Below are 25,324 nucleotides of genomic sequence, written 5' to 3'. Positions count from 1 at the left end.
TTCTATAGCCTTGGTGCCTAGTTCAAGAGTTGGCATAACACATACCCAGTAACTGTGGTAGGCTGATCTCTTCACCCTTTCACTCAGGAAGTAGTATCAAGCAATGGTGAAACAGTGGCTGAATAATAATGGTATCTACTGCTAAAAAAAAAGGAAATGAGGTTTCTCAGAGTTTAGAACCCCAGTTCCCAGCACGGCCTTAGCTGGGTTTCTGGGTCTTGCTTACACTTCTAACTTGTCCATTTTTTTCCTGAGAAAAAAAATTTTTTTTCCCAAAAGTTGGTACCTTCTAGAAAATGCTAGAAACACAGGGCTGTTTGAATCACTAGAAAAGTTACATGTGGGCCAGGCGCGGTGGTTCACGGCTGTAATCCTAGCACTTTGGGAGGCTGAGGCGGGTGGATCACTTGAGGTCAGGAGTTCAAAACCAGCCTGGCCAACATAGTGAAACCCTGTCTCTACTAAAAATACAAAAAAAAAAAAAAAAAAAAAAAAAAAATTAGCTGGGCATGGTGGTGGACGCGTATAATCCCACCTACTCGGGAGGCTGAGGCAGGAGAATTGTTTGAACCCGGGAGGTGGAGGTTGCAGTGAGCCAAGATCCCGCCATTGCACTCCAGCCTGGGCAACAGAGCAAGACTCTGTCTCAAAAAAAAAGTTACATGTGAGCCTTCCAAAGAGGCTTGTCTAGACATTTGCCACTATGAGTTTCCCTTCAAACTTACAAGCTATTATGGTAAAAATGCAAACAAAAACACTCTGATATTCTGTGGCTTTTAAAGCACTGCCATTTTACATGAAATAAATATGTGATATAAAATGTTTACAAAGTTATTAAATGAGATTTGTTAAGTTTCAGTACCAAATTACAATAGCAATTACAAATTATTAAGCATCTACTATCTTTCAGGTAATGAATGGGCCACATGCCTTATAACCATGATACTTAATTCTCACAAAAATCCTGAAAGGATTCAGGCTCACTTTACAACAGAAGAAAATGAAATTCATGAAGATCAAAGTAATTTGCCCAAAATCCCACAGCTTTTGAGTACTGAAACCCAGTCTGAACTCTAGACCTTGTGCTCTTAACAATCATGGTACAGTGCTAGGTATTTATTTAAAAATCTTGAAACCATTTCTAAACACAAAATTAATAGACAATGTAGTTAGTCTGCTAGATCCATATTGCTAAAAGCATTACAAGCTCACACACTCTTATAATATCTACTCATGAATTCAACTACAGCTCAGATTAACATCTTTAGGATTTTAAACTGCTAGTGCTCAGGTCTACCTTCACTTACCTGGGTGGGGGGGGGGGGCAAGAAGAGCTGCCTTTATAAGCAGGCCATTCAATAATATTTATTGATTGCTCACCATGGGCCATAACTGGGCCAGGTGCTGGGAATAAAATAAACAAAAGAGATACGATCCCTTCCCTTATGGAGCTTATAGTCCAGTAGGGGAAAGAGTAAATAAGAGAGCAAGCTGCTATATGTAGGCCAACAAAAGGATATAATTTATATTAAAAGGTCAGGAAAGGTCTTTCTCAGAAAATAACTTGAAGGCTAAGCTGGATTTGGAATATATGTGTTGGGAGGAGAAAGGGGCTAGAGAGCATTTCAGGCAAGGAAGCTGTGTAAAGACCTGTAGCAGGAATGAAATACTCTAAAAAGTCTAAACATGAATTTGATCCTGCCCTCTTTAGTATTTACATCTCCTATAAATCTTCTGAGACGAAAGTGGCAAGGGGAAGAAAGGTGGCTCCAGAAACATCTAGACATTAGTCATTCTCCTATAAGTCAGTAAGAACACCATTTGAGGAAATTGGGTAGAAGATTTAGACTATTAAACCGTATCTGGGAATCAGTGGACTGCAGGCTGTTCTGGCACACAACAGCAGCCAAGAGGCATGCCAAATACATAATCTGAAAAACTTAGGATCCTTTAAAAAATGCTTGTGATGGAAATGCATAGCATGCTATGGGAGGAATTTAAAACTCAGTTATTTAGGTGAATCTTAGCCTTCAAATGTAACAAAATATAGGTATTGAGGAGTTTAAAATTTCATGTTAAGAATGAAAATTTGAGCCAGAAGTGATGGCTGGTACCTGTAATATCAGCTACTTGGCAGGCTGAGGTGGGAGGACTGCTTGAGGTCAAGAGTTTGAGACCAGCCTGGGCAACATAATGAGACCTAATTTCTCTCTCTCTCTCTTTTTTTTTTTTTTTTTTGTTTGTTTTTTTGTTTGTTTGTGACAGAGTGAGGCTCTGGAGTGCAGTGGCATGATCATGGCTCACTGTAGCCTCGACATCCCAGGCTCTAGTGATCCTCCCACCTCAGCCTCCCAGGTAGCTGGGACTACAGGCTCACATGCCACCATGTCCAGCTAATTTTTAAAACATTGTTTGTTGAGATGGGGTTTCACCATGTTACCCAGGCTGGTCTCAAACTCCTGGGCTCAAGCCATCTGTCTGCCTCAGCTTCCCAAAGTGCTAGGATTATAGTCCTGAGCCATGGTGCCCCCTGTCTCTTTAAAGAAAGAAAGAAAGAGGCCAAGTGTGGTGACTCATGCCTGTAATCCCAGTACTTTGGGAGGCTGAGGCAGGGAGATCACTTTTGAGCTCAGGAGTTTGAGGCCAGCCTGGACATTGTGAAACACCGTCCCTACAAAAAATACAAAAAGTTAGCCAGGCATGGTGGCGCGTGCCTATAGTCCCAGCTACTCGGGAGGCTGAGGTGGGAGGATTGCTTGAGCCCGGGAAGCGGAGGTTGCAGCGAGCCAAGATTGAGCCACTGCACTCCAGCCTTAGCAACAGGGTAAGACCTTTCTCAAAAAAAAAAAAAAAAAAAAAAAAAAAAAGAAGAAGAAAAAGAAAAAAAGAAAGAAAAGGAAAGAAAAATCTTCTTAAAACATTAATCTAATCTAATTATGACATTACCTTGTTTACTTCAACAACTCCCCCACTGTTTTGGGCAAGAATTCAAACTCTTTCGTCTGATATCTGGCTCTTCTTTAGTCCTATCTGCTTCTCTGCCTCCTATACTCGGACTCCAGCTATAGAAAGTTACCAATGTACATCACACTTTTTCAAAGAGGATAAAGGATCCAGCTTAAAGGAACTTTCACTGGTCAAACTGACAATTTAAGCATGAAAACATTTTTAAATGAATGGTAGGTAGCTAATAGTTACAGTTAATTTAAAATATAATTACATTGTAAATATAGTTAACAATAGAGTATTGTACATTTCAAAATTGCTAAGAGGATAAATTTCAAATGTTCTCACCATGAAAAATGTTATTTGAAGGATGGATATGTTAACTTGTTTGATTTAATTATTCCACATTGTATACATAAATTATAACATTGCTTTGTATCCCATAAATTTATACAATTATAAATTGTTAATTTACAATAAAAGAAAGGGAACTGTGAAAATCTGTGCATTTATAATGATACTTAAGAGATAAAAACTATATATAAAGTGTATTAAAAAGTTCTATCGGCCGGGCGCGGTGGCTCACGCCTGTAATCCCAGCACTTTGGGAGGCCGAGACGGGCGGATCATGAGGTCAGGAAATCGAGACCATCCTGGCTAACCCGGTGAAACCCCATCTCTACTAAAAAATACAAAAAACTAGCCAGGCGAGGTGGTAGGCGCCTGTAATCCCAGTTACTCGGGAGGCTGAGGCAGGAGAATGGCCTAAACCCGGGAGGCGGAGCTTGCAGTGAGCTGAGATCCGGCCACTGCACTCCAGCCTGGGTGACAGAGTGAGACTGTCTCAAAAAAAAAAAAAAAAAAAAAAGTTCTATCAATGCCTATGAAAAGGGAGAAAATTTAAAGAAAAGTTCTAATGACAAGAATAAGGATAAGTTTATTTTTTAATTGATTTTTATAAATAAGAGTACAGACAAAGGAAACAAAAAAAATTCATTATAAAACATTTATCTGTTTATAAAATCTGGTTATATATTTATTTCTATCTGTGTAGGCAGAAAAGAATGAATACAGGGAATTGTACGTAAACCAGACCTTGCAAAAGCAGAAACCATATGAAGAACAAAAAGACTGATCAGCATGAGTACCATTACATAACAATAATGTAGAAAAAGTATCCAACAACTAATCTGCACCAGTGATCATCTGAACACAAAAAGCAACTAGAAACAAGTTTCAACGTTATACTGGAAAATTATAATTTAACCAAACGTCCTAAAAAGGAGAGCTAAAAATATTAACTAGAGTATTCAAATCCTAAGTATGAAGGTTCTAAGTGGCTCTATTTATTAATAATAGTAAGAAGTTAATAAGCTATACATAGTCTAATAATTGTAACAAAATATGCCAATATATAATAAAGACAAAATAGTGGGTTACATAATGCTGGCAAAGCAAAACCTAATTCCAGAGGAAAACTTCAAGGAAAAAAACACATCATTCAGGAAAAATTCAAACTCATAAAAGGACTACTAGAATCCTCGGAAAATAAATATCAAAATAAGTATGTTATAAGTAAAATAAGTATGTTATAATCCTAGGAAGATAAGCATGATCAACAACTATTGGCCGGGCACGGTGGTTCATGCCTGTAATCCTAGCACTTTGGGAGGCAGAGGCGGGTGGATCATGAGGTCAAGAGATAAGAGACCATCCTGGCCAACATGGTGAAACCCCATCTCTACTAAAAATACAAAAATTAGCTGGGTGTGGTGGCGTGTGCCTGTAGTCCCAGCTACTCGAGAGGCTGAGGCAGGAGAATCACTTGAACCCGGGAGGTGGAGACTGGACTGAGCTGAGATCTTGCCACTGCACTCCAGCCTGGCAACAGAGTGAGACTCCATCTCAAAACAAAAACAAAAACAAAAACAAAAAAACAAAAAGAAAAAGAAAGAACTATCACATTTATTAGTCATTCAGGGTGACTGAAGCGGTGAAAAGAACCAGCCATACTAAATTTGTGATAGTAACTTTAATTCCTTTCCCCCCCCACCCCCGAGACAGAGTCTTGCTCTGCTGCCTAGGCTGGAGTGCAGTGGCATGATCTTGGCTTACTGCAACCTCCCCATCCTGGGTTCAAGTGATTCTCCTGCCTCAGCCTCCTGAGTAACTGGGATTACAGGCACATGCCACCATGCCCGGCTAATTTTTGTATTTTTAGTAGAGATGGGGTTTCACCATGCTGGCCAGGCTGGTCTCAAACTCTTGACCTTGTGATCCACCCGCCTCGGCCTCCCAAAGTGCTGGGATCACAGGTGTGAGCCACTGCACCTGGCCTATTTTTAAAAGTTAATTTTAAATTAGATTTGTCTTTGTTTGTTTCTTAGATATATGCATTCAATTATTTGAGTCTTAAATACAATGCAAATAGTTCTGAATGCTCCCCTCTGCATACGAAAGGACATTAAAGAATCTAAGCAATAGTTATAAGCATTTTCCATTCAGGGACTGTGTCTTATTTGACTTTATGTCATCAACTCCTAGCACAGCATCTGTGGTGCAGAGTAGATTCTTAATAAATGTTTTTTCAGGGAAAGCATGAATGACAATAATAATTATGAAAACCCAACAAACAAAACAAACCCCAATCTTCCTTACCTGCTTTTTTTTTCCCCTTTTGACCAGGAACAGGTTCTAAGCTATCTTGGCCTTTTCTCATCAACATAGCAAGTGATGCATCATAAGCTCTAAACAGGTCCACAACCTCATGTAAAGCAACATCTGTTATCAGATCACAGCTCAGGACCAGCACATCTGTCTGTTAAATGGAGATGGGAAAAGTCAATATCATAAACGACGATGGATTACACAAATCACCACAAAACAAAATTATGATGGCTTAAAAACACACAAATCAGACAATACTCTTCAAACATTTTTCATAGCCAAACAAGTAAAATAAATGGGGTTGTTCTCATTGAATTGTGCTGGTATAGGGTCTGGAATCTCTACCTCTCCCTTGTGTACCTCAGGAACTGTGTGGGCAGTCCCTGAGACACCTCTGGAACCCTAGGTTCTAAGAAACAGTCTGAAAACCACCACATTGTCTATTTCTATGACTATGGAATATATGATCTTATATTTATACATCTCTTTATAGTTTAAAAAAGCATTTTCGCATAGTTTGATGATTTAGTATGGCAAAGAACAATCACTTTACTACAGTACTAGGAAATAACAGAATGAACACAATACAATGCCTCATTCTCAGGAACTTAATATTCTATAGTAAATAATTACAATATAACCTCAGGTATGTATAAGGCATCCATTCAATCTTATAATAGGGTAAGAATGACAGAAAGGCACTTTTATTATTAACATTACTGGCCTCTATTTTTATAGATGAGAAAAATAAGGCCTATTACCAGTGTCTGACACACAGTAGGCATTTAATAAGTGTTTAACAAATGAATGAAAAAATCAATGAAGAAAAGGTTTTCTCATAGTGGTGGGCTTTCTGAATATATATATATATATATATATATATATATATATTTTTTTTTTTTTTTTTTTTTCCAGACAGGGTCTTACTCTGTCACCTAGGCTGGAATGCAGTGGTGCAGTCACAGCTCACTGCAGCCTTGACCTTCCAGGCTCAAGTGATCCTCCTGCCTCAGCCTCCCAATTAGCTGGAACTACAGGTGTGTGCCACTACTCTTGGCTAATTTTTACATTTTTTGTAGAGATGGTGTCTCCCTATGTTGCCTAGGCTAGTGACAAACTCCTGGGCTCAAGGGATCCACTCACCTCGGCCTCCCAAAGTGCTGGGATTACAGGCATGAGCTACCATGCCTGATTATAATTCTAATAACTAAGATTAATCATAATAAAAACTAATAATGATAACTAATATTTACTGAATGCTTACTATTGGCCAGGAATTGTGATAACACTTTGCAAACATTATTTCTTTTATTATTTTTTATTTTAATTTTATTTTTAAATTAAAAAAATAGAGATAGGGTCTCACTGTTTCTCACTATGTTGCCCAGGTTGGTCTTGAACTGGTGGGCTCAAACAATCCTACAATCCTTCTGTCTCAGCCTCCCAAAGTGCTGAGATTACAGGCGTGAGCCACCGTGCCTGGCGGAAAACATTTCAATCTTCACAACAACCATATGCAGTAAGAACTATATATACACACATACACACATACATATACATATATACACATACATATATATGTGTGTATACGTATATGCACATATATATATATATTATTATTTATTTTTTTTCCTGAGACAGGGTCTTGCTCTGTCACCCAGGCTGGAGTACAGTGGCATGATCATGGCTTATAGGAGCCTCAACTTCCTGGGCTCAAGTGATCCTCCCACCTCAGCCTCCCTAGTAGCTGGGACTACAGGCATGCACTAACACACCTGGCTAATTTTTATTTTTATTTTTAGTAGAGACAGGGTCTTCCTGTGTTTCCCAGGCTGGACTCGAACTCCTGGGCTCAAGCAATCTGCCCGCTTTGGCCTCCCAAAGTGCTAGGATTACAGGCATGAGCCACCGTGCCTAGCCCAGAGCTGTTATTATTAGTACTTTACCAACAAAGAAACAGATTTATAGTAGTTATGTAACTAAGATTTAGTTACATAAATTAGTAACAATTAGTAATGGTTATTTGTATAACTGAAGAATCTGTATTACTGAATAGTATTAAAGAAATATAGTTTAGGCTGGGCACAGTGGCTCACGCCTGTATCCTAGCACTTTGGGATGCCAAGGTAGGCGGAGTACCTGAGTTCACGAGTTTGAGACCAGTCCGAGCAATATAGTGAAACCCCATCTCTACTAAAATACAAAAATTAGCCAGGCATGGTGGCACATGCCTATAGTCCCAGCTACTCGGGAGGCTGAGGCAGGAGAATTGCCTGAACCCAGGAGGCGGAAACTGCAGTGGGCCAAGATAGCACCACTGCACTCCAGCCTGGGTGACAGAGCAAGACTCCATCTCCAAAGAAAGAAAAAAAGAAATATAGTTTAGGGCCAGGCACAGTAGCACATGCCTGTAATCCCAGAGGTGCCTCAGGCAAAGGCAGGTTCTGATTTGCCCTTCGTGAATCAACCAGGGCAGCTCCTCTTTTATTAATTTTATTTTCTAGGCTTCTGGATAAGCTTTGTCTTGGAAAACCAATTCTGCTACTTTAAAAAAGTCTAGGCTAGACAGAGTGGCTTACACCTGTAATCCCAGTGTTTTGGGAAGCCAAGGCAGGAGGACTGCATGAGCCCAGGAGTTCAAGGTTAGAGTGAGCTAAGATCACATCACTGCACTTCTGCCTGGGTGACAGTGCAAGATGCTATCTCAAAAAAAAAAAAAAAAGGCCTGGCACAGTGTCTTGCACCTGTGAGCCAAGCTACTCTGGAGGCTGAGGCAGGAGCATCACTTAAGGCCAGGAGTTTGAGGCCAGCCTGAACAACATAGTAAGACTCCATCTCTAAAAATATATCAAACATTTTTTAAATTAGCAAATAAAATTTTTTAAAAGTTAGCCAGGTGTGGTGGCACGCACTTATAGTACCAGCTACTTGGGAGGCTGAGGCGGGTGGATCATGAGGTCAGGAGATCGAGACCATCCTGGCTACCACAGTGAAACCTTGTCTCTACTAAAAATACAAAAAATTAGCTGGACATGGTGGCGGGCGCCTGTAGTACCAGCTACTCGGGAGGCTGAGGCAGGAGAATGGCACTAACCCGGGGGTGGAGCTTGCAGTGAGCCAAGATCACGCCACTGCACTCCAGCCTGGGCAACAGTGCAAGACTCCGTCTCAAAAAGAAAAAAAGAAGTTCCCATAAACATCTCTTTAGAAAAAAAAAAAAAAAAACCCTACACCTGCAACTCCCCATGCTAGCAGCAAACATGAACAAATCAGACCACATACATAAAACTAAAGAAGACACAGCCTGAAGAATCCTACTTAGAACAATGCTTAGAAAGGCAAGGAGACAAATCATTACTAAAGACATCCACAGAGTTGTCATTACCACAATACAGAAGTTGCCCCATTTCATCAGAATGAAAATGACAATTTGCTGAGGGAAAAAAATCTCCTTTCTATTTTTCTAAGTTTCTCTAAAAAGATGGCTGTTTTTTTGCAAGTTGACTGATCTACAATAAATTGAACTATTAAGTGTACTCCAAAATCAAGAAAATGACTCTAATGCAGATGCCTCAGAAGTGGTAACAATGTTGTCTTGGCAAATAAATGCTGTTATCATTCAATAGCTGTAAAACTGTTTAAATCTGTCAGTACAATGAATGCCAAACAAGTCCTGCATAATTGTGAACAGGCTGTAGGCTCATTTCTCTCTTTGCGTTTTGATGACTTTTTGCTAAACTGAATGCGAAATCCCCAAGGATCGCAAGGAACAGACCCCTCCACTAAATGTCTGGTTGCCATCTGTTCTTAGTGTGAAAAGAAAGGCGTGGGTCTGAAAGAACAGGGCCTAGCATACAGATGGAGGTGCTGTTCCATCAGTCCCTCTCCTGCCTCTGTTCCCAGAGAATGCACCAAGTGAGAGTCACTTGAGACCAAACACATCTCATCCTCTTTGCAACTCCACCACTTCCAAAGGAAAGTGTTTGTTGTCTGATAAATTTCCAAAGCTGGAAATCTCAGAAGAAGAAAGAAAGGAAAGCTAAATCATACTTATACCTTCATAATACCATTTTTTTTTTGAGACTGGGTCTCAGTCTGTTGCCCAGGCTGGAGTGCAGAGGTATGATCATAGCTCACTGTAACCTCAAATTCTTGGACTCAAGCATCCTACCACCTCAGCTTCCTAAGTAGCTGGGACTACAAGCATCACATGCCACTATGCCTGCTAATTTTATTTTATTTTATTTTATTTTTTAAAAAATTTTTGTAGAGACAGGGTCTCACTCTGTTGCCAGGGCTGGTCTCGAACCCTTAGGCTGAAGTGATCCTTCTGTCTCAGCCTCCCAAAGTGCTGGAATTACAGGCATAAGCCACTGCGCCTGGCCTATGATTTTATAAAAGCTGTAATAGAAAGAAATGATCATTGTTTTTATTTTTACTCTAAAATGTAAAGCCCATTCTAGGAATGCAAATGGACTTCTAGTAACTAGAGCCCAGAGAGAGAAAGTAGAAAAACTGATAAGACCCAGATAAGTATTTTTGATCATGTGTGACCACAAGCCATGAACAAACATGGACTGTTTGGGCTGTGAAGCAACTGTATGTCAGAAATGCAGTTACTCTGAAAGTTCCCTGAACATGTCAACACTCAGCTGCCTGCGTTTCATGGACCCACTTCTTTTCTAATGCCAACAGTATGCCTCTTCTGCAGAGACCAACTGGCCTCTCCAAAGACCTCCCTACCCACTATTCAAACAGTCCTTGGTATGCCTCATCCCAAGCCTGCTCCTCTAGAGAAGCCAGGGCAATGTCAAGGGCAGAAAGCACAACTCAGAAGGAAAGCAGATGTGTGCACTGTTGACAATATAGAAACACGCAAAGTTTCAAGGGAAGGCAGCAGTTTAGTGTTTAAAGTGTCCAAGACACCCAGGAATTCAAAATCCAAACTGCCGCCAGTTAGTCTTGACTAAAGTAAACAAATTAAGCTCAGAAAACCCAATTACCAAGCCATGGCAAAGCCCAGAAATCTCTCATTACAAGAACATTTTCAATCAAGTCAAAACCACTGAGTAAAATTAGCTGGGAAAAAAAAAAGTTAAATCAGAACACCGGATGTGTGTGTGTGTGGCTGTAGTGGTGGGGTGGGAGGTGAGGAGAGCTACTGGGAATAGCCTCTTTTCTTTTCCTGGCAGCTGTTCCATGACAGATTGTTATAAATAACACAATCTGGCAACTGATTTCTTATGACAAGGAGAAAGAAAAACACATTTACTCCCTTGGAAAAAAACTGTCAGGGCAAGGTAACTACCATACTTCTACTCACCCAGTGCTTCCACAAATAATGGCTATGATCCAAATCACCAGCCTGCATGCCACCCCTGCCCATATGGAACTCATGAATTCAGCTACTTGGTGTGACTACGAAGGTTACAATTTACATTTTCCTACGTGGTCCAATCCCAATCAAATCCCCAAGAGTAGTTTGTGTGTTTTTTCTTTTCTTTTCTTTTAGACAGGGGGTCTCCCTGTATTGCCCAGGCTGGTCTCAAACTCCTGGGCTCAAGGAATCCTCCTGCCTCAGCCTCCCAAAGTGTTGGGATTACATGCATGAGTCACTGCCCCGGCATAGTTTGTGTACTTTAATAAACACCAAAGGTTAACTGCAATGGGGACCCCAGTTTTGGTTTAAAATGCTTGGAAAAGATTCTAGTCTATAGTCCTCAAAGTGCAAGGCCAAGGGCCAACTGCCACATTGTTTTCACTGAAGTTGGGGTAGTAGGTCTAGGAAGGGAAACGACCAACTCAGTCAGTAAGAAAGAAATGTGATAATCCTTGGGCTCACAGCTAAATATTCTTACTATATTCCTTAGTTTAATCATGGTGTTGCTACCATCCAGAATTGATGCCAGAAATCCGCCCATAGTCCAGGACGGAAGTCCTCCCTCTCCTGCCTGTCCCCTACTCTTCCCCTATTGCACTGCCTTAGTTCAGCTCTCAAAATCTTTTTCCAGTCTCTTGGCTGGTGTCTCTCTTGCTCCAGTTTTCCTTATTCTAATCCATACTCTAATTTCTACTGCATATGTCATTTTCCTGCTTAAAGACACCCTAAAATGGTGTTTTCCAAACAATAAGTTGAACTTATTGACACTTACTTTAAAATTTTTTTTAAAATACACAGATCACTATACGATATGCTCTTTATATAATATATATGTAAAGATAGATATTTAAAAAGGAAGAAATAAAACATTTAAAAACTAGAAATTCTAATATTTTCCTCTAGTACTTAATTCTGTACACCACCTATTTTGGAGATTGCTGCTCAACAAGATTAAGTTGGAATTCCTTAGTATGACATTAAGGGTCTTCAAAATATGACTCCACCTACCTAATTCAGTCTTCTCTCACACAAGTCCCCTCCACAGAGCCAATGTTAACTTTTTTTTTTTTTTTGAGACAGAGTCTCACTCTATTGCCCAGGTTGGAGTAAAATGGCACGATCATGGCTCACTGCAACCTCTGCCCCACAGGTTCAAGCAATTCTTGTGCCTCAGCCTCCTGAGTACCTGGGATTACAGGTGCGTGCCACCATGCCCAGCTAATTAGTACATACAGTATTTCGCCATGTTGGCCAGGCTGGTTCTCAGACTCCTGACCTCAAGTGATCCTCCTGCCTTGGCTTCCCCAGGTGCTGGGATTACAGGCATGAGCCAACGCACCTGGCCGCCAGTGTTACTTTGATAGAGTCGACTGCCAATAATGCATTTCCTAGTCTGTCTTCCTACTCTATTATATATTTATCCATCAAAATTCAGGTATTGTCACAGTTACTAGAAAGGGCAATTATCTTCCCTAGAGATGATGCATTTTCTGATCCATTACAGACCTTAAATCACGAATTGGATTACATATATATTTTTTTCCATCTAGACTTTGCCCTCCATAAGGAGCCCCTTTATCTTTGTATACCCAGAGTTCAACCCAGTGCCGGCAAACACGCATGAGTAAATGTCAGTAATTTTCCTGTTATCTCCTTCTCTTTAATTTGACTCAAATATTAAAACATCTGATTTTAAATGTTTAGAAACAGTATACATTCTGACAGAGGTGAGTGCTCCCTTTGTAGAGACTGACTATTCAGAGTTAGGACAGGGGCCACAGAGACAACTTGCAGTTCCCCAATGCAAGAAGGTAGGAAATGAACCTGCTGCTTCCCAAGAAGCAAAAGGCAGAGATATCTAAGGAAAGAAATCAAAAGCAGCTGTCCTGGAGGGCACGGCTGAAGAATGACGATATGCTTGCTAGGATTTACAACTTAAAATGAAGGCTCAACATTTATGGTTCTAATATTCATAATTCATTCATATCCTCAAAGGAAATTTCCTCTTCAGATTAAGAACAAATAGAGGAATTGTATTCTTCCTTCCTGTGTGAAGCTAGGAAAGAAGCACCTAAGAATATATTCATTTTTAATTCTGTTCAAATGAGTTCCCTATAAAAATGCCTGTCACTTCTCTTCCAGGATTTAGATTTATGCAATTTAATTTTCATCTCTAAATGCACTGACTTGGAATAGAAAAAAACAAGAGTTTTTTTTGTTCTCCCAAATGAAACTTTCACTCTAAAGGGAAGTTCATTAACAATGAGAAAAATACAACTAATACATCTTTTTAAAACTTAGGGTTGGCTGAGCATGGTGGCTCACGCCTGTAATCCCAGCATTTTGGGAGGCGAAGGTGGGAGAAGTGTTTGAGGCCAGGAGTTTGAAACCAGCCTGGGCAACATAGCGAGACCTTATCTCTACAAACAATTTTAAAAATTAGCCAGGCATGGTGGTGCAAGCCTGTAGTCCCAGCTATTTGAGAGGTTGAGGCAGGAGGATCATTTGAGCCCAGGTTTCAGACTGCAGTGAGCTATGACGGTGCCACTGCACTCCAGCACCCGTGACAGAGTGAGATCCTGTTTCTAAAAAATAAACAAACAAAAATTCAAGACATAACAATGTAAGCATGTTATTTAGCAACATACAGATAAAAAACAAAGTAGCTAAAAGAAGAGAACCTTTAGGGTTAGGGATATGGGGTGGGGGTGGTCAGGGGACTATATTTTTAGGAACAAAGCTTGAATTACTGAATTATTTAAATTATTAAATTATTAATTTATTAAATTATATTGAATTATTTAAGTGATATGTACATATAACTTCAATAAGTATAAGGTGTTTATTTATTTATTTATTTATTTTTGAGACAAGATCTTTGCTCTATTGCCCAGACTGGAGTGCAATGGTGCAATCTCAGCTCACTGCAACCTCCACTTCTGGGGTTCAAGAGATTCTCGTGCCTCAGCCTCCAGAGTAGCTAGGATTACATGCATGTGCCACCGTGCCTGGCTGATTTTTGTATTTTTAGTAGAGACAGGATTATGCCATGTTGGCCAGGCTGGTTTCGAACTCCTGGCCTCAAGTAATCCACCCACCTCGTGCTCCCAAAGTGTTGGGATTATAGGCATAAGCCACTGCACCTGGCCAGTATGAGTTTTTAAAAAAAGATATTAGGACTATTTTCTTATCTCTCTTTTTAAAAAAAATTACTTCAGTGACTTTAACATCCTTATGGCTGAAACTCCATGACTTCATCATTTTCAATTATTTTTTCTCCTTCTCACCTTAGTCACTCAACCACTTTGTTATACCCTACTCCTTGGCATTACCAATAACTGCACCAACTCCAAAATCTCACTTTAAAATATCCTATTAATTCATGTAACACACATATATTGAACCCCGAATATGGCCAGGCATTACAGAGATACAGCAATGAACAAACAAAAATCCCTGACCTCAAAGAGTTTACATCCTATTGTCTGATCACCACCTTCTTCTATTTTTCCAACTCACTGACTTTTTACTCTGGCTCCAGCAATTCTGATTCTAACAGGATTCTCAATCCATTTGTTACATTGATTTATCACACCCTAATTCCTTTGGTGGTCTCATTTATATAGCTTATGGTGGTCCATCACTATAAATACTCCTTCATACACATCACCATCGTCCTTACTACTCTCATCCCTTGTACTCACCAGGTAAAGATGCTAGTTAAATCCTAACTCTCTGCCTACTTTGCATATGAACCCAAGAAGCTAAACATGGATAGAAAAAACTCGTAACAGCACTGGCTAGTCTCCTTTTAAACTGATAACCCAAATCTCAAGGGGATCCTGCGCACTATCCAGCAATACATTTCCTAGCCCATTAACTTTTACATTCTCAGAGACAATTTCACATATTCTCATCCTTCCTTAAAACTTCAGCAGCTTCTCCCTTCCTCTTTTTTTTTTTTTTTTTTGAGACGGGGTCACGCTCTGTCACCCAGGCTGGAGTGCAGTGGCTCAATCTCGGCTTACTGCAGCCTCAGCTTCACAGGTTCAAGCAATTCTCCCACCTCAGCCTCCCAAGTAGCTGGGATTACAGGGGCGCACCACCATGCCTGGCTAATTTTTGCATTTTTAATAGAGACCATGTTTAATTTCACCATGTTAGCCAGGCTGGTCTTGAACTCCTGACCTCAGGTGATCCACCTGCCTTGGCCTCCCAAAGTGCTGGGATTACAAGCATGAGCCACTGAGCCTGGCCCTACTGACTCTTAACTGGTGGCTTTACATCTTATTTCAATAAGAAAACATAAGCAATTAGAAGCAGCAAACATCTTTCTGACACAAAATTAATTAATCTATATGCATTACATATTATACATTCTGCCTATACAATAAATGTCCTTTCTCCAATCTTTTTTTTTTTTTTTTGAGACGGAGTCTCGCTCTGTCCCCCAGGCTAGAGTGCAGTGGCACGATCTCGGCTCACTGCAAGCTCTGCCTCCTGGCTTCACGCCATTCTCCTGCCTCAGCCTCCTGAGTAGCTAGGACTACAGGCACCCGCCACCACACCCAGCTAATTTTTTGTATTTTTAGTAGAGATGGGTTTTCACTGTGTTAGCCAGGACGGTCTCGATTTCCTGACCTCGTGATCCGCCCGCCTCGGCTTCCCAAAGTGCTGGGAGTACAGGTGTGAGCCACAGCGCCTGGCCGTCCTTTCTCCAATTTAAGGGAAACCCATCCACTCGTGCACCAGATCACATTCCCTCTCATCTACTCAAAAAACTGCATAAGGGCAGGAACTTTGTTTTACGCTATGTTCATCCCAAGCATATATCATACAGTGATTAGTTCCTTGCAGGTAGCAAAAATATAGTTGTTGAATCGAATAATTGAATGCTTTCTTTTCTCTATCATCAATTTATTCCTCTCCTCTTGGAATCACTCCCATCAGTATAGAACATATAAAAATCCTTAAAAACACAACTTGCCTCCATAAGTGTAAAAAAAAAAAAAAACACGCAAAACCCAGAAAACACACACTTTATTTTTATAAGCTGGGCAAGGAAGTACTTTTTTGTATCACACTCTTTTATAGGTATGAAATTTTTCATTGAAAAAAACGAACAAAAAAAGAACCAGCCTCACTCTGGTCCCATTTCTGCCCTGTTTTTCATCTTCCTTCATATCATAATTTCTCAAAAAAAGTTAGCTGTCTCACTGTCTTCATTTTCTCATTCCTCTCCCATTCTCTCTAATCAGGCTTTTGTCCCTACCACTCCAGCAAGGGTTTAAGTCATCACTGAACCTAACTTGCCAATTCTTATTATTAATATCAGTTGTTGCCAGGTGCAATGGCTCATGCCTGTAATCCCAGCACTTTGGGAAGCTAGTGTCGTATCACTTGAGCCCAGGAGTTCGAGACCAGCGTGGGCAACATGGCGAAAAAAACACAAAAATTTAGCCATCTCTACAAAAAATACAAAAATTTAGCCAGGTGTGGTGGTGTGTGCCTCTAGTCCCAGCTACCAGGGAGGCTGAGGTGGGAGGATTGCTTGAGCCCAGGAGGTCGAGGCTACAGTGAGCCATGATCACGTCACTGCACTCCAGCTTGGGCGTTGGAGTGATATTCTGTCTCAAAAATAAATTATTAAAATAACAGCATTTACAACAGGGATGTCAGTCATATCAATAAATGGAAATGAGCATAATTCACTCATTGAAAGTGAAAGATTTTCAACTGGCTTGAAAGTAAAATCTAACTCCATGCTGTATACAAGAGATAGACCTAAATCAGAGATTTAGAAAGGTTAAAAATTGTTTAAAAAGCAAACATATACCAGGCAAATGGAAACAATAAGAAAGTGATCCTGCTATCAAAGTAGAATTATGCCAAAATCATTAAATAAAACAAAAGATCTTTTATAACGCTAGAAGCCAAAATTAAAAGTGAAGATACAATAATTCTTCATATCTATGCAGCAAAAAAGACAAAACTACTCATATAAAGCAAAAACATCAGGAGATGAATTACGAAATCAATAGAATTGTCTGGCTATACAGGCTCTTTTTGGTTCCATATGAAATTTAAAGTAGTTTTTTCTAATTCTGTGAAGAAAGTCAATGGTAGCTTGATGGGGATAGCATTGAATCTATAAATTACTTTGGACAGTATGGCCATTTTCACGATATTGAGTCTTCCCATCCATGAGCATGGAATGTTTTTCCATTTGTTTGTGCCCTCTCTTATTTCCTTGAGCAGTGGTTTGTAGCGCTCCTTGAAGAAGTCCTTCACATCCCTTGTGAGTTGTATTCCCAGGTATTTTATTCTCTTTGTAGCAATTGTGAATGGGCGTTCACTCATGATTTGGCTCTCTGTTTATTACTGGTGTATAGGAATGCTTGTGATTTTTGCACATTGATTTTGTATCCTGAGACTTTGCTGAAGTTGCTTATCAGCTTAAGGAGATTTTGGGCTGAGAGGACGATGGGGTTATCTAAATATACACCCATGTCGTCCGCAAACAGAAACAATTTGACTTCCTCTCTTCCTATTTGAATACACTTTATTTCTTTCTCTTGCCTGATTGCCCTGGCCAGAACTTCCAATATTATGTTGAATAGGAGTGGTAAGAGAGGGCATCCTTGTCTTGTGTTGGTTTTCAAAGGGAATGCTTCCAGCTTCTGCCCATTCAGTATGATATTGGCTGTGGGTTTGTCATAAATAGCTCTTATTATTACGAGATACGTTCCATCAATACCTAGTTTATTGAGAGTTTTTTTAGCATGAAGGGGTGCTGAATTTTATTGAAGGCCTTTTCTGCATCTATTAAGATAGTCATGTGGTTTTTGTTACTGCTTCTGTTTATGTAAAGGATTACGTTTATTGATTTGCGTATGTTGAACCAGCCTTGCATCCCAAGGATGAAGCTGATTTGATTGTGCTGGCTGGAGGCATCATGCTACCTGACTTCAAACTATACTACAAGGCTACAGTAACCAAAACAGTACGGTACTGGTACCAAAACAGATATATAGACCAGTGGAACAGAGGCCTCAGAAATAACACTACACATCTACAACCATCTGATCTTTAACAAACCTGACAAAAACAAGAAATGGGGAAAGGATTCCCTATTTAATAAATAGTGTTGGGAAAACTGGCTAGTCATATGCAGAAAACTGAAACCGGACCCCTTCCTTACACCTTATACAAAAATTAAATCAAGATGGATTAAAGACTTAAACATAAGTCCCAAAACCATAAAAACCCTAGAAGAAAACCTAGGCAATACCATTTAGGAGACAGGCATGGGCAAAGACTCCACGACTAAAACACCAAAAGCAATGGCAATAAAAGCCAAAATTGACAAATGGGATCTAATAAAAGAGCTTCTGCATAGCAAAAGAAACTATCATCAGAGTGAACAGGCAACCTACAGAATGGGAGAAAATTTTGCAATCTATCCATCTGACAAAGGACTAATATCCAGAATCTACAAGGAACTTAAACAAATTTATAAGAAAAAAACAACCCCATCAAAAAGTGGGCAAATGATATGAACAGACACCTCTCAAAAGACATTTATGTGACCAACAAACATATGAAAAAAAGGTCATCATCACTGGTCATTAGAAAAATCCAAATCAAAACCACAATGAGATGCCATCTCATGTCAGTTAGAATGGCGATCATTAAAAAGTCAGGAAACAACCAGATGCTGGAGAGGAGGTGGAGAAACAGGAACGCTTTTACGCTGTTGGTGGCAGTGTAAATCAGTTCAACTGTGGTGATTCCTCAAGGATCTAGAACCAGAAATATACCATTTGACCCAGCAATCCCATTATGGGGTATATACCCAAAGGATTATAAATCATTCTACTATAAAGACACATGCACATGTATGTTTATTGCAGCACTGTTCACAATAGCTAAGACTTGGAACCAACCCAAATGCCCATCGATGATAGATTAGATAAAGAAAATGTGGCACACATACACCATGAAATACTATGCAATCATAAAAAAAGGATGCATTCACGTCCTCTGCAGAGACATGGATGAAGATGGAAACCATCATTCTCAGCAAACTAACACAGGAGCAGAAAGCCAAACACTACATGTTCTCAGTCACCAGAGCCCGTCGGGGGTGGGGGGACTAGGAGAGGGATAGCATTACGAGAAATACCTAATGTAGATGTAGGTTGATGGGTGCAGCAAACCACCATGGCACATGTATTCCTATATAACCTGCAACTTAAAGTATAAAAAAAAAAATCAATAGAAAACACTAATAATAGGGAGCTTTAACACACTACTATTAGTAAAAGACAGATGAAGTGGATAAAAAATAAAAGTGGATATAGAAAATTTAACAATATGATCAATAAGATTTTATGGCTATATATATGTATATGTATATATGTGTGTATATAAATTGACTTGGGTTGGGAATTTAGTATATGATAATCATGAAACTTAAATAACAAGGGCAAAATGAATATTTTAATAAATGGTGATGGGAAACTGAATAAATATTTGGAAAAAGGATAAAATTAGATCCACTGTTCATACGGTACACAAGACAAACGTCAAATGGATCAGAGACCTAAATGTAAAAAAGTGAAACTATACAAGTACTAGAAGGAAACAAAAGTAGGTTTCTCTATGACCTAAATGTGGGAAGAAACTTTCTAACTATTATTCAAAATCCAGATGAATTGAAGATTATTAAATTTGACTACATAAATATAAAAACAAGGCTGGGAGTGGTGGCTCATGCCTGTAATCCTAGCACCTTGAGAGACCCAAGGTGTGAGGATTACTTGAGCTCATGAGTTTGAGACTAGCTAGTCTAGGCAACATCAAGACTCTGTCTCTACAAAAAAGAAAAAAAATTAGCCAGATGTGGTGACGTGTGCATGTAGTTCCAGCTACGTGGGAGGCTGAGGTAGGAAGATCACTTGAGCTCAGGGGATGGAGGCTGCAGTAAGGCGAGATCGTGCCATGGCACTCTAGCCTAGGCGACAAAGGCGACAGGGCAAGACCCTGTATCAAAACAAAACCAAAAAGTTTTCCATGCCCCCAAACACCACAAAGTCAAAAGACATCAAACTGCTACAGTTATAGAACTTCTCAAATTCAAGAGGGAAAACAACAAAAACTGAAGGTACTTTTAAAAATGAGAAAAAATAAAGTACATGAACAATTTACAAAGAAAGATCACAATGTGTTCAATTTTTAAATGGTCCTTAAACATATAAAAGGATATTTAACTTCACTCATAATAAGAAAAATGCAGCTCACACCTGTGATCCCAGTACTTTAGGAGGCAGAGGCAGGCAGATCACTTGAGCCCAGGAGTTCGAGACCAGCCTGGCCAACATGACAAAATCCGATCTCTACCAAAAATACAAATATCAGCGCATGGTGGCATGTGCTGTAATCCCAGCTACTTCGGAGGCTGAGGCAGGCGAAGTTTGCAGTGAGCTGAGATTGCGCCATTGCATTCCAGCCTGGGTGACAGAGTGAGATTCCAACTCCAAAAAAAAAAAAAAGAAAAGAAAAAGAAAAATGCAAATTAAAATTAAAATGACTCTGAGCTATCATTTCTCACCAATTAGACTGGTAAAATAAAGTAGGGCAACTCATTAGCTTGGTGAGTCCATGTGGAAATAAACACTCTCATATATTGTAGCTAGGAATGCTAACTAGTACAACACTTTTGGATGGAAATTTGGTAATTTTAAACAAAGCTACACGTGCAGTTTTATCCTTTGACCCAGTAATCCCACTTGTAAGAATTTATCATACAACAATATCAAACTACTAATTTCAAAGTTATTCATTGCAGCAAAATATTGGAAGCTACCTAAAAACCCAAACATAGGAGTTGGTTGAGTAAAATATGTACAATGACTTTTTTTCCCTCTCCATTTTGGTAGGCTGGGTGAAGATGAAATTCACTGAGGAGGGAAGGCCTGGGTCTGCAGCACCCCGTGTGCCAGTCCAGAACTGGCCTATCTACAGACCCCCTGAAAATCAAATGGGCTTGGATTTGGACATTCTCAATAAAAAGGGTTAAAGGCTGATGGGATCTAAAGCCTGGTACTTGAATTTTGAGCAAGATAAGCTGCCTTAAGTTCTCTTCATTACACAGACGATCCTAGGTAATTGATAGATCCTGTGGTTCAACTTGATTTCTAGATAGAAGCTGGATTCATGTGATGCCAGAGAAGTAAAATTCCAAGAGACCGAAACCAGAGCTGAGTCTCACTGTTCCAGTCTGGACCTCTTTGGTGCTGTAAATCCTGTATATACAGTAGATGATTATTGCATTTTTCTTTTATGGACTCTCTTCAGCTTCTGGAGTCCTCATTATCCTATTATGTCTTTGTGTGAAGACATGCTGCTTTGTAATTATCGAAAGTGTCGCATCAAACTCTGGCTATGCATGGGTCACTGCCTGCTCTCACGTCTTCTGTGATCAGCATGGCAGTGGTGAGTTAAGTTGCTCACCAGCTATCTGTGATGCCTGAAAAGTACCCTTTCTGGAAAGCTAGATATTGTCCACACAGAACTCAGTCCATCAGAGAAATATAAAGCTATGGTATTGGCAGGACTGCGACAAGAGATCGTGTAGGACATTAACTCCCGAGCAGTGGCCTTCAGGACATATCAGGTACATCAGGAACGTCTCTATCAAGAACACAATTTCATCAAGGCTGAGGGCCATCTGAAACAAATGGATAAGATATATACTCAGCAAATACAAAGCAAGGATGTAGAATTGATCTCTATGAAAGGGGAGGTCACCTCCATGAAGAAAGTGCTAGAAGAATACAAGAAAAAGTTCAGTGACATCTCTGAGAAACTTAAGGAACGCAATCTTCAGTATCAAAAGCTCCAAGGCCTCTATGATAGCCTTAGGCTATGTAACATCCCTATTGCTAACCATGAAGGCACCTTGAACCATCTGTGATTGCACAGTCTGGTGTTTTTGGCTTCCCATTAGGAATAACAACCTCAAGTTTCCTTTGGATAGTACACCTGTTTGAAATCGGGGCGATGGAGATATTCAGTTCAGACCATTTTTTTGTAGGCTCTCCCATAGCACCTGAACCCAGCAACAGCTTATTTAGTTTTGCCTCTCCAAGTGGCGAATTAGAGCAGCAGCAAGTTTCTAGCAGGGCCTTCAAAGTAAAAAGAATTTGAGCCAGGAATGGTGTCACACACCTGTGATCCCAGCTACTTAGGAGGTTGAGGCTGGGAGGATCACTTGAGCCCAGGAGTCTAAGGCTGTAATGATCTAAGATCATGCCACTGCACTCCAGCCTGGGCAATAGAGTGAGACCCTGTTTCTAAAAAATGTAAAGATAATTTCCTTAACTTTACAGAATGTTTCTATGTTCACCTTCAGTAATTTCATTTAGCAAATCTTTTATCTAGATAGGACACCCCAGTCTCCCTGTGCTTTTAAGTCTCTGAAGTTGTCTTCACATTATCAACATAACAAACTCATTGGCAATGGGGAATGGCTTAGAGTCTGGTTTCTCTATTATTTAAAGCATGAGCATTTTATTAATCTCAATTTCATTGTGAACTGCTGAATTTTCATCCCTAGTGAAAAGGTCACAATAGTATTTGTTTCAACTCTCGGCTGTTTCTGACTAAGCTATGTTGTTTATGCCTTAAGTACCTTTGTTATATGCCATGTCACTTTGAATTCTGGTATTTATGCATATCTGTATATGTAAGTATGTTAATTTACACTGATATTTTGCTGTATTTGCCAGTATGTTTATGTGAAAAATGGAAAATGGTGGGTGATATGTGGCTTGTTATTTGGGTATGTGTATTTATTTGTATATATTTATGTATTTACCTTCATATTAACTTGTTTGGAGGTGTGTTTATGTCAGTGAATAAGAGTACAATTTGATGCATGTATGTTCAGTCCCTGTTTGTATTTAAAAATAACTCACATTGATCAAGTTATTTTTAAAAGTTGACTTTTCTGGCATTTACAGTTAGCCCTATGTATCCAAATGTGCTGCATCCGCAGATTCAGCCAACCATATATCAAAAATATTCTAGAAAAAAATGAAAATAATAATATAAAAATAAAAAATACAAATTAAAAACTAATACCGTTTAAAAACCAATACTGTACAACTACTATTTGGATAGCATTTACGCTGTAGGTATTATAAATAATTTAGAGGTGATTTAAAATATTTGGGAGAATTTGTAGGTTATATGCAAATACCATGCCATTTTAAAAAAGCGACATGAGCATCCAAGGATTTTGGTATCTGTGAGGGTTCCTGGAACCAATATCTCAAAGCTACCAAAGGACGACTGTATTTTAAAATAAAGCTACTTCTTTCTTTACCTTTTTGTCAACTGTTGCCTTTGGTTTACTTATTCAGGAATGTATTTCTGCAGAAAGTTTACCAATGTGTTACTGACCTCAAGAGACTGTTAAAATAATTTAAAAGATTTTTAAAAATATATGTACAATGAGGTACTATGTAGCTGTTAAAAAAAAATCTGGTCAAGCAGTCTCTTACACTTGTCATCCCAGCAGTCTGGTAGGCTGAAGCAGGAGGACTGCTTGAGGCCAGAAGTTCAAGAGCAGCCTAGACAACAAAGCAAGACCCCCTTTCTTTTTTTTTTTTTTTTTTGAGACGGAGTCTCGCTCTGTAGCCCGGGCTGGAGTGCAGTGGCCGGATCTCAGCTCACTGCAAGCTCCGCCTCCCAGGTTTACGCCATTCTCCTGCCTCAGCCTCCCGAGTAGCTGGGACTACAGGTGCCCGCCACCTCGCCCGGCTAGTTTTTTGTATTTTTTAGTAGAGACGGGGTTTCACGGTGTTCGCCAGGATGGTCTCGATCTCCTGACCTCGTGATCCGCCCGTCTCGGCCTCCCAAAGTGCTGGGATTACAGGCTTGAGCCACCGCGCCCGGCCACAAGACCCCCTTTCTACAAAAAATAAAAAAAGATCAGCTGGGAGTGGTGGTGAGTACCTCTAGTCCCAGCTACAGGCTTGAGCCCAGGAGGATGAGGCTGCAGTGAACCATGATCGTGCCACTGCACTCCAACCTGGGCAACAGAGTGAGACCCTGTCTCAAAAAAAAAAAAAAAAAAGGCTCCATTAACTGAAATGGAGTGATTTCCAGGATATACTGTCAAGTGAAAAACAGGGCTGGGTGCAGTGGCTCATCACACCTGTAAACCTAGCACTTTAGGAGGCGGAGACAGGAGGACTGCTTGAGCCCAGAAGTTTGAGACCAGCCTGGGTAACACAGTAAGACCTCATCTCTACAGAAAGAATTTTTTAAATTAGGCAGGTATGGTGGTGTGTGCCTGTATTCCCAGCTACTTGGGGCTGAAGTGGAAGGATCGCCTTGTTTATTTCTCTCTCCTTATAGAGTAGATCTAAGAGGACAAGTATCCTTTTTATCTGGATTACCACTATATTTATAGCATCTAGAATAGGATATATACTAAGAATTCAACACATATTTGTTGAACAAGCTAAAAATATTAATATTTTATAGATGAATCAAATGCAAGTTTGGAAGGGACTCATAACTTCCAAGGTCACACAGCTAGTGAAGACAGAACAAGTATTATCTATCCAGGTCTACCTGTCTTGTGAAAGCCTGTGTTCTTTTCACCACATCACCCTACCTTATCACAAAAAATAAAATAATCCTGCCAGGCACAGTGGCTCACGCCTGTAATCCCAGCACTTTGGGGTGGATCACCTGAGGTCAGGAGTTCGAGACCAGCGTGGGCAACATGGTGAAACATCGTCTCTACTAAAAATACAAAAATCAGCTGGGTGTAGTGGCATGCGCCCATAATCCCAGCTACTCAGGAGGCTGAGACAAGAGAATCACTTGAACCTGGGAGGCAGAGGTTGCAGTGAGCTGAGACTGCGCCACTGCATTCCAGTGCACTCCAGCCTGGGTGACAAGAGCGAAACTCTGTCTCAATAATAATAATAATAATAACAACAACAACAACAAAACAACAACAACAACAACAATAATAATTGGCCGGGCACAGTGGCTCACGCCTGTAATCCCAGCACTTTGGGAGGCTGAGGCGGGCGGATCATGAGGTCAGGAGATCGAGACCATCCTGACTAACATGGTGAAACCCCGTCTCTACTAAAAAAATACAAAAAACTAGCTGGGTGAGGTGGCGGGTGCCTGTAGTCCCAGCTACTCGGGAGGCTGAGGCAGGAGAATGGCATGAACCCGGGAGGCGGAGCTTGCAGTGAGCTGAGATCCGGCCACTGCACTCCAGACTGGGCGACAGAGCGA

General features: G+C 40.1%; 1 protein-coding gene, 2 long non-coding RNA genes and 1 pseudogene across 10 annotated transcripts in view; 2 read left to right on the top strand and 2 right to left on the bottom strand.

Moving 5' to 3' along the window:
* The window catches only part of LOC144333841 (uncharacterized), a 30,489-nt gene extending 28,685 nt beyond the window's left edge, over nt 1–1,804 (top strand). The window contains exons 2-3 of the long non-coding RNA XR_013402931.1: nt 446–512; nt 1,330–1,804. This is a non-coding gene — a long non-coding RNA (uncharacterized LOC144333841). The remainder of the gene's footprint in view (nt 1–445; nt 513–1,329) is intronic.
* EIF2B3 (eukaryotic translation initiation factor 2B subunit gamma) overlaps nt 1–25,324 on the bottom strand; it is a 147,316-nt gene that overhangs the window by 92,777 nt on the left and 29,215 nt on the right. For all 8 annotated transcript variants that reach the window (XR_013406584.1, XR_013406604.1, XR_013406558.1 and 5 more), the window contains 1 exon segment: nt 5,605–5,764. Coding sequence is in view for 4 of the 8 variants with exons in the window: in XM_028843036.2 (XP_028698869.1) it covers nt 5,605–5,764 (160 nt within the window). In the remaining 4 variants the exon portion in view is untranslated.
* The window catches only part of LOC144333844 (uncharacterized), a 30,531-nt gene continuing 19,485 nt past the window's right edge, over nt 14,279–25,324 (bottom strand). The window contains exon 2 of the long non-coding RNA XR_013402934.1: nt 14,279–14,979. This is a non-coding gene — a long non-coding RNA (uncharacterized LOC144333844). The remainder of the gene's footprint in view (nt 14,980–25,324) is intronic.
* Nucleotides 21,378–22,322, top strand: LOC704843 (E3 ubiquitin-protein ligase CCNB1IP1 pseudogene; annotated as a pseudogene).

The sequence above is a fragment of the Macaca mulatta genome, chromosome 1, assembly GCF_049350105.2.
Source record: "Macaca mulatta isolate MMU2019108-1 chromosome 1, T2T-MMU8v2.0, whole genome shotgun sequence".
Taxonomy (NCBI): Eukaryota; Metazoa; Chordata; class Mammalia; order Primates; family Cercopithecidae; genus Macaca; species Macaca mulatta.
This window is presented reverse-complemented; position numbering and strand designations above follow the sequence as displayed.